Here is a 19,716-nt window from a genome sequence, read left to right on the forward strand (position 1 = left end):
CTAATTAATTCCTTACTTTTATTGTAAAAATCTGTATTGCTGATTTAGAGAAATCCATAGTTGAAAGTATATGGTAATGAGCTGCAAGTGCACTGGAGCAGGAGAGCTGTAAGTTCAGGCCCCGCCCACTGCACTTGAAACTCATTTGCATACCATTTTCAACTATGGATTTCTCTAAAAGTGCTAAGTGGATTTCTGTGAAAAAGGTAAGGAATTAATCAGCATTGGAGTGTCCTTACATACGTATCATTTGTTTGGGGTAAAAAATCATGATGACTTGTCTTTAAACTCCTTGTCAGAACGTCACAGTGGGCTCATTTCCAGATAGATCATTCTGCAGCCAGTAGTAGCCAGTGCAACACAGAGGCTATAGAAGGAAAACAATGCAGATTCTCAACCCTTGCTCCATACATTTTCCAGGTGGCTGATGAGTGCCGACCGCCCCATAGAGAATTAATTAATTGGAGGTTGGGCATCCGACTTGCTGCTCCATTTTGTATCCGGGATAACAATGCCCCATCGGGGATATTCAAATTGTCTTTTCAGGGAGGAAGAAGATGAACTCTGGTGACACCTATTGGAGGTAGCAATCCTAGAAGTCAAAGTGACCCTCCAACGAGTCTTGTCGTATGACTTAGGATTTATGCCCAATCAGAACCTTAATTTGCAGACACAGTGTTTCGGAATGGTTGTCCCTCGTCAGTGCAAAGTATGAGATCTGATCTGGCTTTATAACAGGCTAAGATGTAGTCTAAAGGGGAAGCTATTCTCCTTGCGGAGACTGACACACCATTCCAGTGAGAAGACTTATAAGCCACAATACTCTGGGAAATATTCAAATTGTCTCTTCAGGGAGGAAAAGGACTAACTCTGGTGCCACCTATTGTAGGTAGTAATCCTAGAAGTCAAAATTGACCCTCCAACAAGTCCCATCAGGGTTAAAAATTCTCTGATCTGCTGATCGAAACGGGCCACAGCGATCAGATGCGCACTCCTTGGACAGGTGGTACCTTGTTTTCACCATGCAGTTCCTTCAATGGTTCCTTGACCAACGTCTGCAGTATAAATATATTCTAAAAAACTTCACCGGGTGTAAGAAGAAATGAGCGCTCTCCAGAATGAATGTTGTGTTATGGCGTCTGTTAGAGGAACACAGCCTTTCTCACTCGCTGGGTGCCAGCACGCCCAGTACAGTGATCGATGGAGGAATGAAGAAGACTTCGTTTTGTTCCTCTCTAGATTGGATTTGTGTTCTCCAATCACAGATCACAGGGGAAATTATATCCTATATACTGCTCTTGTGTCTTAGTTCAAGGCAAGACTTTCTCCTGAGTTGTCCTTTTATGATTTGATAAGAGTGAAGAAAGGGCGATGCACATTTTTTGGATGACAATTATATTACAGGGTGCAACTCGTAAAATTCTACTTACAGCTCACTGTGGACGGCGGCTCGTTCTTCTGTCTGAATGGCGCAGAGTCAGGGGTTTGCAATCCGATAATTCACGCGTCCTTGTGTATATAATAAAATATATCTATATATTTATTAGCTATAAGATTATAAGTGAAGTCAATACCATTAAAAGGGTTGTCCATGTCCACCTTTGGGTTTCACCAAAAATGCTGCAGCCTTTGCCTTCTATAGCCTCTGTCCTGCACGGTCTATTACTGGCTGCAGAATGAGTTATCCGAGAAGCCCACTAGGACTATAAGAAGGAGCATTTGTAACTCTTTTTATCTTTTCTCAGCCTTCTCTATGCTGATTTATGACCATAGACAACATCAAAGTTGAAAGTGCATGGAATCAAGGATCCTGGATAAGCCAAACGTTGCAAATTTCCAAAGACAAAAATTATTTTGAGCCCCAAATACGAGCATTTTATTTATAAATAAAAAAAAAACAAACCTTTGCAAAATGGAACAATACCGTTTTTTAGTTATTTTGTGACAATGGCAGAAGACTAGATTTAGTAGGAAGAAATCAAAGTTGATCAGTCTGTACTTTAAAATGATGTAAGAAGCAGGAAAATGGTCAAGTTGTATGGATCGGAGAGACTCTGACCGGGGCCAAATTGTGATGGTCGGAAGACTGGTTCAGAGCATCTCCGCATGGGCAGGTTTTGTTGTGGGGTATGTATTGGTATTCAGTGGCTGCTGGTACCTACCATGAATGGTTTACAGAAGGACAACTTGTGAACTAGGGACCAACCGGGCCATGGGTGCCCAAGGCTCCTTCATGTACATGTTATGTGAAGACTAGACCTTCAAATCCACTGTATTACAAACTACTGGAGACGTTCATTCTGGCTACAATAGAAGGTTTAAAGGATTGCCTGGTTCCCATTCTGGAGTGCCAATTACTTTTTTATAATTGAAAGGTGTCAGCTTTTTAGGAGATGGTAGTTGTACCAGGTCCCTCTGTGACGGCCCTAGCACAGATAGTATCACAGTACCATGAGGTGTACCAGACATGTAGGCATCTAATTTGCCGTAGACAGGGTGTCTTGTTGGCCATTATGGCTGTATATCTATAACCTGGAATCCTACCTCCATCAATAATATTGCTCGGTAATTGACAGAAACCTTCTTTTTTAATATTATGTTTTGTTTTCTCCTTTCCAGTATCCATTGATACCATCCAGGAGGTCTGTGAGGGGAAACAGTCTGAGATCTTCCAACGATACCCTGACGGCAGCTTTGACCCCAACTGCTGTTTCAGTATCTACTATGGGGATCACATGGAGTCTCTGGATTTGGTGTCCTCAAGTGGTGAAGAAGCTCGAACGTGGATAACCGGTCTGAAGTACCTGATGGCAGGAATTAGTGATGAAGATAGTCTGTCTAAGCGGCAAAGAACCCGGGACCAATATCCTTTTCTGCAAACTAGTGCTGGTATTGGATGATTGAGGCATAACATAACGGAAGGTCCTGTACTTCTCATATCATCTAGTTAGTGGTCTGTGGTTTTTAATATTTTTATTTATAGATTACTGGGCATCATGCAAATTCCAATGTTATGGATCATCGATGCATCACAGCCTACTATTTATGTAGACTGTACCTCTGTTTTCAAAACAGAACTGTGTTACCACTGCCTTTATATACTATTCTATGGGGCAATAATTAGTGTGTGGTCATATTTTGCCACATGTGGAACCATACTGAGTTCCATGGACAGCCTATGGGGTATTCCCATCTACTTAGTCGGGTAGAATGGCAAAGTCCTTGTAAAAACAAACAACTTCCAAGTTACTGATTGCGAAAATTCCTCTCTGCTCTCAAGATAAGAGATTTTAGATTTTGTGGTTTACTGCTTATTTCCTTGAGGACCATCCACTACTCCATCTCGGCAGCACTGTCAGATCATGGTGCATGCAGTGCTTACAAGCTCTTTCCTACATAGTTTGTTGGAGTGCTCTGAAGTTGTCCGGTATCGTTGAAGTGCACTGTTCGCACTCAGTCCCAGCTAGCTTCAGAGTCGCCATGCTTCCGACATTGTATCGCCCCAAGGAGGACATGCTGCTCCTCATCTTGGTGCTCGAGCAGTATCCAACTCCCTCAATCCTTATATATATATAGTGTGTGTGTGTGTGTGTGTGTGTGTGTGTGTGTGTGTATATATACATACATACATATATATAATTAGTATATATATTACTGTGCAGAATTAGTAGGCAAGTTTTATTTTAGAGGATTTTGTTTGTTATTGATCAACTACGTTCTCAATCAACCCAAAAGGCTCATAAATATCAAAGCTTAATATTTTTGGAAGCTGGAGTATTTTTTTTTTTAGATTTGGCCATCTTAGGAGGATATCTGTTTTTGCAGGTAACTGTTACTGTGCAGAATTATTAGGCAACTTAATAAAAACCAAATATATTCCTATATCACTATAAACCAATATAACGACCAATATAGCCCCCTTTCTTTATGATGGCACTCAGCAGCCGACCATCCATAGATTCTGTCATTGCTTGATCTGTTTACGATCAACATTACGTGCAGCAGCCACCACAGCCTCCAGACACTGTTCCGAGTACTGTTTTCCCTCCCTGTAGATCTTACATTTTATGAGGGACCACAGGTTCTCTATGGGGTTCAGATCAGGTGAACGAGGGGGCCATGTCATTAGTTTTTCATCTTTTAGACCCTTACTGGCCAGCCATGCTGTGGAGTAGTTAGATGCATGTGATGGAGCATTGTCCTGCATGAAAATCATGTTTTTCTTGAACGATACCGACCTCTTCCTGTACCACTGCTTGAAGAAGTTGTGTTCCAGAAACTGGCAGTAGGTCTGGGAGCTGAGCTTCACTCCATTCTCAACCCGAAAAGGTCCCACAAGTTGATCTTTGATGATCCCAGCCCATACCAGTACCCCACCTCCACCTTGCTGGCGTCTGAGTCGGAGTGGAGCTCTCTGCCCTTTACTGATCCAGCCTCTGGCCCATCCATCTGCCCATCAAGAGTCACTCTCATTTCATCAGTCCATAAAACCTTTGAAAAATCAGTCTTAAGATATTTCTTGGCCCAGTCTTGAGGTTTTATCTTATGTTTCTTGTTCAAAGGTGGTGTTTTTTCAGCCTTCCTGACCTTGGCCATGTCCCTGAGTATGGCACACCTTGTGCTTTTTGATACTCCAGTAACGTTGCAACTCTGAAATATGGCCAAACTGGTGGCAAATGGCATCTTGGCAGCTTCACGCTTGATTTTCCTCAATTCATGGGCAGTTATTTTGTGCCTTTTTTGCCCAACACGCTTCTTGTGCCCCTCTTTAACATGAAACGCTTGATTGTTCGGTGATCACGCTTCAAAAGTTTGACAATTTCAAGACTGTTGCATCCCTCTGTAAGACATCTCACAGTTCTGGACTTTTCAGTGCCCGTCAAATTTCTCTTCTGACCCATTTTGCCAAAGGAAATGAAGTTGCCTAATAATTAAGCACCCCTTATATAGGGTGTTGATGTCATTACACCTCACCCCTCCTCGTTACAGAGATACCATCACCTGATTTACTTAATTGGTAGTTGGCTCTCAGCCTATACAGCTTGGAGTAGGACAACATGTATACAAAGCATCATGTGAGCAAAATACTCATTTGCCTAATAATTCTGCACACAGTGTGTGTGTGTGTGTGTGTGTGTGTGTGTGTATGTATATATGTGTGTGTGTGTGTGTATGTGTGTGTGTATGTGTATATGTAGCTATGTATATATAATGTATATGTATGTATGTATATATATATATATATATATATATATATGTATGTATATATATATATATATATATATATATATATATATATATATATATATATATATATATATATATATATATATATATATATATATATATATATATATGTATATATATATATATATATGTATGTAATCTCACAGAACTTGGCACTGAGATTAGAAACAAGTTAGTATTTGCATGCTATATGAGAAGCGAGTATCTTTTCCCATTCTCCTATTTTAATTACGATGCATCAGCAATCCACATATGTGATGAAGGTCGATTAAGACCGAAATGGAACTTATATTATTATTATTTTGTATGTGGGTTGCATAAAAGAGCTGAAATGAATACTAATTTGCATCTAATCCGAGTGCCAAGTTCTTTTCTATAGCCAATGCTATAGATGCCATTGCTGCCTTGTTTCTCCAAATTGTGAGTGCTGAATTTGGGCCAGTAGTGCAACATTGCCGATGGTCCAAACTGTCAATCATGCAGGAGCGCAGAGCCCCCGCAAGCGAGAATCCGGGAGACCAGGTAGAGATGCTGAAAGGCCCTGTGCACAAGGTGCAGGTTTTTTTGTTTTTGGTGCAGTTTGTTGCCTTAAACTGCATGCATTATCTTCACCAGCAAAGTCTGAGAATTCAGAAAGGCTGTGCACACGTTACTTCTTTTTTCCTTGCAGTTATGATTGCAGAAAAAAGAAGCAGCATGTCAATTCTTACTGTGTTTTTCACCTGCGTTTTTCCATTGACTGACTATAGTGAAAAAACACATGGGCAAAAACGTACCCAAAAATGCAGCCATAACACCGAAACGTCTCAAAAATGCATGTGGTTTTTTATGTGTTTTTTGACCAAAAGTGCATTACTCTGCCAGAGGGTGCTTTTTTCGGTGAAGAAACAAAACTATAAAATGCACACTTACTTAGTCTTAGAGTGCTCGGGCCGGTAGTCATGGGCGAGGGTCCCACTGCTTTGCTCGCCCATGACTACTATGTTTCAGATACGGGCGCTTGAGTGGATGTAGATGTCTTATCTTGTTGTAGCAGTATTTCTTGACCACAAGCCAGCTTCCCATCGTCTAGTTCACACTGTGCGGTTCTGTGTTTAAGGTTATTAAAGAGGAGTCCACAACGGTTATAAACTGCAATTTACTTGTAACACTTTTCAAACACCGTTTCTCTTCAGTTGCAAAGTACTTAACCCTCAGCTTCTTACAAGACTCTTCCCTTGCGGTTGTAGACAAGTTCACACCCTTACCAAGGAGCGTGTTGATTTGGCGCTTCACTGTCCCCTGGATATCCAACCACATGTGTCCATGTGTGTCGCTGTGGCTAGGCTAGACTACCCTACACGGCTACGCCACTACTTCAGGATCACTCCTTGAGACGATTTCCACAGTATCACTGACCATCAGTCAACACTGATCCGCCACTGTTCACACTAGCCTCTCTGATGGGGCTGCGCTCTCTGGTCCCTCAATTTGCCTCCAAAGAACTTTAAGCTACTATCGAGTCTCGGTCTCCTTCACTTCCTTTTGCCCGTTACTTATGTCTTGGCTCGCCCTCTGCACACCACACTACTAACTCAACCCTAACTTAACACTCTAATCAGGAAATACCCAAAACACTAAATCCCGTTACTGTGGGCTAGCTTCTCTAGTTAGCCCTCTCAGGCCTTTCATATACCTGAAACCTAAGCTACCCCTTCCAACTAGGGAACCCAGAACTGGTGACACTTCATGGTGGCCAGTAGTACTATGCCCAACATTGGTAACTTAAACATCTTGTTGTTTTTGCACATATATAAATACACAGTATACATTCTGATAAAAACAATGACGTCTTTTCGGGCACAGATCACTCCCCTACAGTGTGCTACTGAACAAGCCGGACAAGAATAACGCTTCTAAGTCACTAGAATATGCCATCATATGCCTATCACTGGTACTCTCACCTATGGGAACCCCATTTATCCTGTGAATGAGGGGCTGCAGCTCTGAGTCCCTTTCACAGGTTTTCCCTATATAACTGTGCCGCCTGGTTACTATGCACAACACTGCGGCCTGTTACTATGAATGGAGCCTGTCGTAATCACACCTGCGCAAAACAAAAACTGTATAGGAGACCCAAAACTGCAGTCCCTGTAGAAAATGTGCGCACATTGAGTATTTGGTGAATTTTTTACCTCCGTATTTGTAGCCAAAAACCAGGAATGGAACAATTGGAGGAAAATTATAATAGAAACATGAGCACCACTTCGGTATTTTTTTTACCCACTCTAGGTTTTGGCTTCCAAATACTGAGGAAAAATCTTGCTAAATACTGAGGTAAAAAAAACATTAAATACTGCGGTAAAAAACTCACCAAATGCTGAAGTAAAAAAACTCACCAAATGCTGAGGTAAAAAAACCTCACCAAATGCTGAGGTAAAAAACTCACCAAATGCTGAGGTAAAAAACTCACCAAATGCTGAGTTAAAAAACTCACCAAATGCTGAGGTAAAAAACTCACCAAATGCTGAGGTAAAAAACTCACCAAATGCTGAGGTAAAAAACTCACCAAATGCTGAGGTAAAAAACTCACCAAATGCTGAGGTAAAAAGCTCACCAAATGCTGAGGTAAAACAAATTCACCAAACACTCAACATATCATCCATTGTTTCGATGTATCCCAACAGTATGCCATCGCTTACTGGGATGGCAATACTTCTTCAAGGACTTTGTGTGTTACCTCCCATGTACCTCCCAAAAGTTGTCCTTGTAAACGAGTCACTGGGTGCGTGCTGCCATAATCATACAGCGAGGGCTTCTTTGCCTCTGGACTAAGACTTTCTCGAGCAAATTCAAGCTACCAAGCAAAATTCTTTGCCCTCAACTTCTGTAAAATTGTTAGAACTCGTTGAATAATACAACACAAATCCCGATGTTACAAGATTTTCCGACACATCTCTGCCGGGAAGCCTTCCTTTTCAGGTTATTAGTACAGATGAAACGTTTGGCCGTAGTATTTCCTATTCTCTGTTGTTGTCTTTTGGAGTTGTATTGATGAGCTGCCAGAGAACGATGATGCTGGAAGCCAATAACTAAAAGACAAAAATCCTAAAAGCTCCACAAAAAATGGACAGACCCCCATTCTGCCGGAGAAGTCAGACGTGTGATTTGATATCTGGTGAAATAGCTATAAAGGGAACAGGGGTGAGATTTGCCCCTGGGTTTGACATATTGGGTGCCAGAAGTTCACACTGACACATGATGACACCTTGTAGATAACACGGTAGCTGGGGGTCTATTACGGATACTAATTTTGAGGTCAATGCCTAGTTCCAATATGGAGACTTGGGTGACTGCCCAACTTCCCCTTCATTTTAAAAGAAAGTGTGTCCCTGTCAATTAGCAGGGATAGGACCGCAAAATTACTAGATTGGGAATCTCAGCGGGGAAACATGTGAACGGAGCAAATTCTAGCGTTCATCCTGTTACTTCATTCATAGTTTTCCCTGCCGCCCATGACAGCACCACATGAGTTTGGTTTCCTGTCCATACCAGGACAGGAAACCAAACTCATGTGGTGCTGTCATGGGCTATTGAAAATCCCATTACCGGTGAGTAATTAAGATTTTATGGCTCTGACTGATACAGGTGAGTTCAACACTTAGCTGTAGTGAGGAGCGAGCACTTCCATGCTCGGGTGCTCAGTACTCGTAACTAGTGATGCACTACCATGCTCGGGTGCTCGGTACTCGTAACTAGTGATGATTGAGCACTACCATGCTCGGGTGCTCGGTACTCGTAACTAGTGATGAGCGAGCACTACCATGCTCGGGTGCTCAGTACTCATAACTAGTCATGCACTACGATGCTCGGGTGCTCGGTACTTGTAACTACTGAGGAGCGGGCACTATCATGCTCGGGTGCTCTGTACTTGTAACGAGCAGTTGGATAGTCAGATGGATGTGACTCGAGTACCGAAATATAATGGAAATCAATGGTGGACTCCAGAAAAATGCTAGATTTCACCATTGACTTTCATTATATTTGCTCATGACTAGTTACGAGTACTGAGCACCCGAGCATGGTAGTGCTCACTCATCACTAGTTACGAGTACTGAGCACCCGAGCATGGTAGTGCTCACTCATCACTAGTTACGAGTACTGAGCACCTGAGCATGGTAGTGCCCGCTCATCACTAGTTACCAGTACTGAGCACCTGAGCATGGTAGTGCCCGCTCATCACTAGTTACGAGTACTGAGCACCCGAGCATGGTAGTGCTCACTCATCACTAGTTACGAGTACTGAGCACCTGAGCATGGTAGTGCCCGCTCATCACTAGTTACCAGTACTGAGCACCTGAGCATGGTAGTGCCCGCTCATCACTAGTTACCAGTACTGAGCACCTGAGCATGGTAGTGCCCGCTCATCACTAGTTACCAGTACTGAGCACCCGAGCATGGTAGTGCCCGCTCATCACTAGTTACCAGTACTGAGCACCTGAGCATGGTAGTGCCCGCTCATCACTAGTTACGAGTACTGAGCACCCGAGCATGTTAGTGCTCACTCATCACTAGTTACGAGTACTGAGCACCCGAGCATGGTAGTGCACGCTCATCACTAGTTACGAGTACTGAGCACCCGAGCATGGTAGTGCTCGCTCATCACTAGTTACGAGTACTGAGCACCCGAGCATGGTAGTGCTCACTCATCACTAGTTACGAGTACTGAGCACCCGAGCATGGTAGTGCTCACTCATCACTTCTTAGCTGCTCCCATTAAATGGAGCCTGAATGATGTTACCTGCTCTGGTCCGTGATCCGACATTTTTTATATATGCTCTGGATAGGGGATAAATGTCTATTGGGATCCAAAGTCTTTCAAATCTGCTTTTATTTTGCATGCTATGGTTATGATCTTTGTACTTTTCTATACAATCGTACTCATTTTATCATTATAGTATATCAAAAGCTGTTGGATTTGAATGGAGCTTGTCTTGAGATAGCGATCCTATGCAGAATTCCCCTAAGCTACAGTATGCAGAGAGCCATAGCTGTTGCTGGGACAGTATTGCTTCTATGGATCAAGTCCATCGATGGCCTGACCACCTATTAATCACATATATAGTCAGAGATGGTTCCTATATACAGAAGTGGTGATATCTGCTGACTCTGAGTAATAGAATTTTCTTACTTGATCTTGGGTTTCTCTCCTTAACTCCCATCAAATATGGTTGAAGCAGACTTTTGACGAAGCAGATAAGAACGGGGATGGCAGCTTAAGCATAAATGAGGTCCTACAACTGATGCACAAACTGAATGTCAACCTTCCTCGCCAGAAAGTGAAGCAAATGTTCAAGGCAAGTATGGTTCTTACTATAACGGCCTTATTGTGTGCATGCTGTCCTAAAAAAAAAATATGCCTTCTAAAATTAGTGGACATGTGGCCAATAATAAGTTTGTTCACACTGTCGGCATACCTAAAGATGACCTAAGCTTTTGGGTCATTTTATATGTTGTAGGTCCAATAATGTTGATTAGATCAGTGGGGTCTGGTTGGTGGGTCCACTGATCGCTCCAAAGACCTCTAAGAAGTGCATGTTTCAGAATTGTACAAAGTAAACGTTCCCCATTTTGCCAATTGGTGCAGATCTATTCCATGGACAATCCCTTTAAAAAATGTGAAAGCTTCATGTAGGCAAAAAAGTGACTTTAAAAAGGGGTTATCATCTTCTCCCTTACCGGACACCCACTGGTCCTCCATACTGACGTCCTTGGCTGCAGTCCTCTTGGGTGAGCAGATAAGGAGACTGTTGGGCCACTGGCTTCAATGGACACAAATCGTGTAAAGGAAGAGGTATATACTTATTCATCTTGGTCAGACGGCATATGACTTCTGAACAAAGTTATCAACCAATCCATAACTCCAAAAGATAGTATAAATAATGTAAGTAAAGAGTCATAATGTAAAGAATAAGAGAGGACTAGGGCTAGTCGCAAAAAAAACACAGAAACCAAGAGAAAAGACGACCAAAAAGCCCAATTGCAGAAAAGTGGATTTTTATTATGGTGTTTGGGGAGCGACATAATAGCAAGAGGAACGCCGACATCAGGAAATCCCGGATAGAACAAAGTGATTGCTTACTGAATCTCTGAGAGTTAAATATCCATATACACAGTATAGAAAGATAGTAGAACTATACCTAGTATAGACCTAATTGCCAATGGTAACAAGTATGGGTTGAGACAGCTATATAAGTCCCATGTTATAGGTACCAAGATAATAAAGACTAAATTGTCATAAAAATATAGAGTGACCGTGGCTGTTAAGCCCAAAAACCGAGACCGTATGGTCAGAAAGAATCAGAGGGGCAGGTGCCCATCATGGAGTATACATACCAAGGGAGATCCGGGGGAGACCGGGTGCCAGCGTCCACCCGACGGCCGTTTCGGCGAGAAAAGCTTTCGTCATGGTATGTATACTCCATGATGGGCACCTGCCCCTCTGATTCTTTCTGACCATACGGTCTCGGTTTTTGGGCTTAACAGCCACTGTCACTCTATATGTTTATGACAATTTAGTCTTTATTATCTTGGTACCTATAACATGAGACTTATATGGCTGTCTCAACCCATACTTGTTACCATTGGCAATTATGTCTATACTAGGTATAGTTCTACTATCTTTCTATACTGTCTATATGGATATTTAACTCTCATAGATTCAGTAAGCAATCACTTTGTTCTATCCGGGATTTCCTGATGTCGGCGTTCCTCTTGCTATTGTGCTGCTCACCAAACACCCTAATAAAGATCCACTTTTCTGCAATTGGGCTTTTTGGTTGACATATGACTTCTGCAGTCAATCAATGGGTAGAAGAGTTTTGATCACTGCTGGTCTGTAAGCTGGGACCCCTGCTAATTCTGATAATGGGTGTCCCGTAGAGAATTACTAGTGTACATGATAAACCTCTTGTAATGCTACCACTAGGGGGCGCAGGCACACAGGAGAGATGTAGAGCTCCTAGGTGTAATGCACTGTCTGCCCACTAGATGTCACCAGTATCTAGATGGGGGAAGTAGCAGAATGGTCGTATAAACAGAGAGTCAGAGCCGGGAGGTCACATCAGTACAAAGGAGGAAGAGGAGCCAAAGTTACGTGGATGCCTAAGGTTGGTAGCGGGGAGGTAACGTCAGGTACAGATGGGGAGCGGAACCGTAGTCAGCAAGCCAAGGTCAGAAGCCGAAGGGGAACGCAAGTACAAAATGGGGGAAGTGGGACTGGGGAAACCAGACAAACAGAGGGTCAGGGAGCACAGACAAGACGGACAGAGCGAAGTACAGGGAGAAGAGTTGGGGTAGCGGGACGAGGATCAGAACGAACTCATGGAAACCAGAAGCACACACTGCAGAGCAGGAACTATCACTGGCAAAGTTCTGGTCGAAACAGCCCAAAGATAAAGCAAGACGATTACCGGAACGAGGCACCGAACAAGCCCCACCTACCGACAAGGACACACAGAATACGAATTGCACGCCCACCAGGGCTGTGGGGCACTCTGAACTAGGCCAGTTCTGATGGGGAGGTCACAGCGGCAGGGCCCAACTCCATGACCCTGGCGGTGTCATTTAAATGAGGGGATATATTATATTTACAGGGGATAATGAGTCGTGACACCACCTGTGGTCTTCGGCCAGGTATAGCCAACGCTGCTGGATGGGATCGCTGGGGCAGATAGTGACGCAGCTAAGTTGGTACAGCTCCCCACAGGCAACCGTAAGGGGATTTTAGCAGACGGAATGCTTAGAATGGCACAGGGCTTGCGGCGTAGACAATGATTCAAGGACACAGCGAGTTCCAGTCATTAGTTCTTTTACTCACAATTGGTAGTTCCAGGTTATCACGGCCGGTTATACTGTGACGCCCTGGACTAGCCAGGTAGTCACAGACATAACACCATACACACCCCCTACCCTAGACAGTTACACCAGTCAAACATAAAACCCTTGTTGCCTCCCTCCCAGGGTCTGATGTCCACTCCAGGTGGGGCGGAGCCAGGCGGTTGGCCCCGCCCATCGAGGAGTTCACAGGCCTGGAGGCGGGAAAAGCAGTTAGAGTTTGGAGGAGTGGAGTTCAGGAGGTTGAAGTGAGAGGAGTAAAGTGGAGAGTGTCTGGGTTTGTGGCCCAGGCACGGACAGCAAGGTTGGCAGACGGTGATGGCCGTCTGCAGGAGTGGTGGATCAACGCGGAACCGTAGGACCGGGGTCGGGCGGTGGCCCGCCGGTACTGACCGGGGAGCGAAGTGAAGCTAGCACACACAGGCATGGAGCCACCGTCAACAGTTAAATCCGAGTGTGACAGGAACCCCAGGGGTTTCCTAACAACCAAAGACCCCTTAGAAGGCAACCATCCGCACCGTGAGGGAATACAGCCGCCGCCAACGGCTAGAGACCCAAGGGCCAGCGCCTGCAGGCAAAACGGGCTCCTCCGGCATCCATAAACCGGGGAGCGGACTACCGTTGGAAACCCATTGTAGTCAAGACAGTACACAAAGGTGCAGGGAAAGACAGCCGCCATCACCTGTCCGGGGAGGGACACAGCAGCCGGCTGCGGGACCCGTCCATCCAGCCGTTTGGTTTACCGGAGACTTTGTGCCTCTTTTGCTGAGTGAGTACACCCATGCCATCTGGCACCGCGCCGCGCTGTCCCTGCAACCCTGCACCTCACCTACCCTGCCTCCCCGTCTCACCACCGGGCCCCGGGACCACCAACCCCTACCCACGGAAGGGGTAAACAACATCCCAACTGCTCCCTACCATCGCTCCCGGGATCCCCGTCACCAGCAGCGGTGTTGTCCATCTTCACTACAACCCGTGGGTGGCGTCACGGACTAAATCCTCAAAACAAACCAACCCTCTTTTCACTCACGGGCGAGGAGCGCCGCTCGAGTCCCCGGATCCGGCCTACCGCTCGAGCCACCGAGCAGAAGCTGCAGCAGCGCCGGACCCGAGCGTCCCCTCCGCCCGCAACAATACCAGCCTTGGAATGCTGGGTCCTACAGTGACGGGATCCAGCCGATCCCCTGACAATTTGGAGGCACAGAATCGGTGCTCTTTTCTGTATTTCTTTCCTGGTCGTCTTCCTGTGCTGGCTTTGCCCTTCTGCCCTGCGCCTCACACATAGTGCCCCAAGCCGGTGTCCGCGGGCCTTGCTTGAGAGGCTCTTATGCCATTGTTCCCTTGCTCTCTATGGTAACCTTTTCGGCATATTTGCGTATGGCTGCGGCTTCGGCACATAAAGATACCTCATCCTCCGGTTTGCTACCTGAGCCTGGTGTTTCTCCACTAGTCTAGGGGCTGGTCACCTTTGCGGCCTAGTCCCTCCACACTAGTACGTCGGATGAGGATGCGAGCCCACGGGTGATCTCTCACTGCCCGTGACTCTACGACCCCTTCTTCCTTTCTTTATTCCTCCTTGTCCTAGGATGAGCTCACCGGCTCCAGACCTCAGGACCTCTCTCCTCCTTACATCCTTTGCCTTCGCTTTCCAACTCCTTTCTCCTTCTCCAATTCTAAGTGTCTAGTTTCACTTTCCTTCTTCACACTCCGTTCCAAGTCTCCACCTCCTAACTAACCAACCGAACCTCCAGACTGGTTTTGGGACTGTGCTCTCCCTAAGGAGCAACTAGCCCTCACCTCGGCCTAATGGGGTGCAACTAAATCAGGAGTGTGTGTGTGCATGCAATAGTCTGTGACCTCCTCCATACCAGGGAATGGGATCCCACACCTCTGAATGAGGTGCAGTACCTCTGTGGCGACTGGACCCTCAAAGGCGCCACTCAAACAATCGAGCCACAGACAAAACCCAATGGCTCTGCAAGGAGCAGAGCCAAAGGTGAATTGTGACACCTCTGCTTTATTCAGATGAAGCACTTCAGAGCCCTGTTTTAGGGATCTATGGCTATCCCATCGGGTTGGACCTCCAGTGATGAATAAGTTGTCCCCTATCCTATTAGACAGCTGGGATCCCATGATATCCCTCACCAGAAGAAGAAGCAAGGAAACTGTTGGGACGCCTGAGCAGCCGTACCAAATACTGGAAAGGGTCCAATCAGGGTGAATGTGCTTTTTTTTATTTTTCTTTTCTTTTTTTTCATTTATTTTTATTTATTTATTTTAATTAACGACTATGGACTGTTTGCAAAATGTTCTACGCGGCAACCCATTAAATCCAATTTCTGCTGGTGGAATCTGCAGATGACCTTACTGCAGATGACCTTACTGCAGATGACCTTACTGCAGATGACCTTACTGCAGATGACCTTACTGCAGATGACCTTACTGCAGATGACCTTACTGCAGATGACCTTACTGGCCTGTCTCTCCCATCCTCTTAATATTTATGTACGATGCCAAAAGACAGACAGCCGTTCATCCCAGGACAAGTCTTGTTAAATGTTTCTATAAAACCCTCCTCCGTGTGCCGTTCTCTTGTGTGAGCGGATTACGGTCACTTATGTTCTAGGTAACGTGACATCTGCTAGTTTAATAACTATAGACTTTAATTGCCATTTTCGCTTTTATTTTTTTTAATTACTTTTTGAACTTTATGTTAACACTGCAGGTAATTTTAGCAATGCAATAGAAATCCCCGGCTGCCAATTAGCCAGGACCGATCTAGTGTGAAAGTTTTGGAAAATAAATATTTGATTGTGGTTTGTACGGTATGAAACCTTGTTAACAAGTTCTGGGCCAGACGCGCGTTTCCAGACAAGGTATCCCCCTGCGTTTCCGAGCAGCTGCAGACCAGCATATGATGTATATGAGTCAATCTTTTCCTTATGTAACATGTTCGTTGCCATGAATGTATTGAAACGTCATTACGGGGAAATCATGAAGTTGGAAAGTATACAGGTGCAATCAAAAATCATTCATTCCCCTTTGCAAATTAGGTTTATTAGCAAAATTTTCAAACTTTTTGCAGTAAAACTCAACTCAAGCTCCTTAACGGCCACAAATTTTTAGAGTCCTCACCATTTACAATGCCGAAGAATAAGGAAATAAAATCTAATATAGAAGCAACATGAGCAAATACATGAAAATAATATTGGATACTTAGCTGACACTGTAGTATAAAAGCCATCCCACCGTGAATTAATAAATAGGGTCTCCAACCAAAAGACGTAAACCCGACGGGTATCAGCTGCATTAATCACAATCGCTAGTCACACCAATCATGGTGTAAAGGCCAGTAGATACTACTTTTCAATTTTTTATGTGGCAGCTAGATGGTTAACAGAGGGGCTCTTGTTTTAATATCTTTGCTGCCCAGAGATCGCCTAGAAATGCATTAGGATACATCATTAATGTCTGATCGGTGGGGGTCCAACACCTGACACCCCCACGATCAGCTGTTCATGGTGCCAGCGGCAGCAGCAGGCAGCTGGAAATGCTCAGTTCTGGAGCTACTCCATCTTTTGACAGCAGCCACGGCCGGGTTCTGCACATCCCCACCCCCCCTCCTCCCAATTCAGATCAATACCGTGTTTCCCCTAAAAAAAAGCCCTAGCAGGAATTTTCAGCCTTTTCGGAATATGCCTTAAATGTAGGCCCTACCCTTAAAATAAGCCCTAGTTGTGGTTCAATAATTAAGTGTCCATGCAGGTAAAAAAGTTAAAGAATACTGTAGGACACTTAATTAGTGAAAGCATACACCCCCAAAAGAGAGAAGACAGACCCCACAATCATACTCACCAGACCCCGAACAGCTACAACTTGCAGGTGGTCACGCAAACACAACCATTTGGTGATACCGTACTGCTCTGGAGACCTGGGACCTGCGGTGGAACGCATTGGCGGACCTGCGGTGAAACGCATTAGCGGACCTGCGGTGGAAGGCATTGGGGGACCTGCAGTGGAAGGCATTGGGGGACCTGCGGTGGAAGGCATTGGGGGACCTGCGGTGGAAGGCATTGGGGGACTTGCGGTGGAAGGCATTGGGGGACCTGCGGTGGAAGGCATTGGGGCACCTGCGGTGGAAGGCATTGGGGCACCTGCGGTGGAAGGCATTTGGGGCACCTGCGGTGGAAGGCATTGGGGCACCTGCGGTGGAAGGCATTGGGGCACCTGCGGTGGAAGGCATTGGGGCACCTGCGGTGGAACGCATGGAGGACCCACGGTGGAACGCATGGAGGACCCACGGTGGAACGCATGGAGGACCCACGGTGGAACGCATGGAGGACCCACGGTGGAACGCATTGATGTGTTCCACCGCAGGTCCTCACATTCTTCAGTGGCCGGAAACAGTACGGTATCACTGAATATATGTGTGTGTGATGTTACTGTGATCGTGTGTGGGTGTGTGGGTGTGTGCGGATGGATGCATGACAAAGCATCCCAGGCCCCCCGCCTGCTGGAAGCGGTGGGGGTGCCCTCTGTGGAACACATGAGAACCTGCTGGGAGTGCCCACTGAGGATTGTAGGAGGACCTAGGAGCTATGTAGATGTCTAGGGTCTGGTAAGTACAATTCTCCTGAAGGGTGTCTGCCTTTTTTGGGTTGTAAACTTACCCCCAACCTGTGTTTCCCCAAACATAAGCCTAACCCTGAAAATAAGCTCTGGCACATTTTATTAGTGCAAAACATAATATAAGACAATGTCTTACTTTAGTGGAAATACTGTAGTAGGCCGATGTGTAGTAGCTCGTCATACCCTCTATCAGAAGACTAGACAACTCCGGAACTGAGCATTTACAGCCGTCTATTACGAACGCTGAGAACAGCTGACCAGCAGTAGTGCCAGATGTCGGACCATGGCCAATCAAACATTGATGACCTATCCTAAGTATAGGCCGTCAATGTTAAAGAAGTGGACAACCTCCTTAAGATTGGTAACCGTCTCTCCAGGCTTCTCGTTATGGTCATCAACAAATTCATAAAATTGTAGCGTTGGTGCCACACGACTTCCTATATTTTCCAACAGCAAAGTTGCCCAAGATCTTGTGACCATTAAAAAGAAATGGGCAATCAATGTTTGTGCCCAAATTGCATGGGTTCTTTGCCAAGTTTTTCGCCAACTGAATGGCAAAAAAAAGGCAAGAGGCATGTCCATTTTTTTTTCCCGAGCCCTCTATCAATATTTCCAATGCAACTTTATGAGTCCTGGAAAATTTGAACAGAGCGGAGACACCATCTTAGTTGCATCCACTACTGTCCAATAAAAGAAGCTTGAGAGGTTTCTTACACTCTCATAGTAAAAACTGACTCTTTCACCAAACACTGCCGAAAATAGGATCCAAAATGCTGATGACAACTGGTCTGATATATTTTGTGCACAAGTAAAAACACTGAGGTGTGAACAAGGCCTGAGGCAGAGACAGATCGTTTCCTTTTTAAACACCAAGGCTTATTTTATTTTTTTTTCTCCTCCGGTTAATGATCTAGTTCTCGAGAAAAAGATCTCCGCGAGAAAACTGAACACTGTAAGCAGAAGTTTGGTCCTTTGTGCTGCCCCGCCGCTCGCTTCCATGTGATTGACACACTCGCTGATGTCTGATCTTTTTTTGCTTGTCAGATAAAGAGGATCAGGAGATGCTCTGCTGGAGTCTACGGTAGAGGAGCGAAAAAGACACGCACCGTCTGGTTGAAAATAATGAGAATAAGGAATTTTCCTGTGTGTGAATCTGTGTCACACACAGAAATAAGAGACTTTTTTTGCCCAAAAGCTTTGTTTGCGGGCGGATTAGAAAATAAAGGGTCACGAGTGCACGTAGGGTCCCTTCCCGTTACTCATCGGAGAAGAGTTTTACCGAAAGGTTAGACTTGTTGTGTCAGGGTTTACATCTTATGAACAAAATAATTGCCTTATTAAGAAAGACTGTGAAGAATAACCATTGTTCCTATTAGTCAGTACTTTTTTTATCACATCTTGGTGGGGGGCACAAAAACCCCCGAAGCTCTTGGTGACTTTGAAGAATTCTCTTTTAGGCTCCATGGCCGGGACATTTCTTACCGTAGGCGATGAACGTGAGTCTCACATCAAAGTGGGACTGTAATCTATAGATATTCAGTGTTGACTGATAAAATGGATGATTCTTATAACCGACCAGTAAGGCTGGTTTCACTTTACGTTTTTACCTACGTTCCATGGTCCTGTCAGAGCTTCCGTCCAAACACCCCCGCAAAATAGGTTTCAGACGCATGCGCCGATGGGGCCAATGACTATAACGGAGCAGACTGAGTCAGCGTGTGCCCTCTCTTGCACCATTTTTGAGCGTATACGTATTCTGCAGGCCAACGTAATCTGCTATGTCTGGGTGTCTGCCTGCAAGAAAGCCTATACGGTATAATGGTGACCCAGTGTGCACCATTGTAGTCAATGGGCCCGTCACCGCATGCATACAAAACCCATTTTGCGGGGGTGTTCGGACGGAAGATCTGATGGGACCACTCTACGTAGGTAAAAACGCAATGTGAAGGAGCCCTAGGGGGTCAC

At 45.1% G+C, this 19,716-nt stretch overlaps 1 protein-coding gene across 2 annotated transcripts in view; it reads left to right on the forward strand.

The window, feature by feature from the left end:
* Positions 1-19,716, forward strand: part of PLCH2 (phospholipase C eta 2) — a 909,460-nt gene that overhangs the window by 678,069 nt on the left and 211,675 nt on the right. For both annotated transcript variants that reach the window (XM_075328181.1, XM_075328182.1), the window contains 2 exons: positions 2,620-2,863; positions 10,454-10,587. In XM_075328181.1, the coding sequence (XP_075184296.1) occupies positions 2,620-2,863; positions 10,454-10,587 (378 nt within the window). The remainder of the gene's footprint in view (positions 1-2,619; positions 2,864-10,453; positions 10,588-19,716) is intronic.

The sequence above is a fragment of the Anomaloglossus baeobatrachus genome, chromosome 11, assembly GCF_048569485.1.
Source record: "Anomaloglossus baeobatrachus isolate aAnoBae1 chromosome 11, aAnoBae1.hap1, whole genome shotgun sequence".
Lineage (NCBI taxonomy): Eukaryota > Metazoa > Chordata > Amphibia > Anura > Aromobatidae > Anomaloglossus > Anomaloglossus baeobatrachus.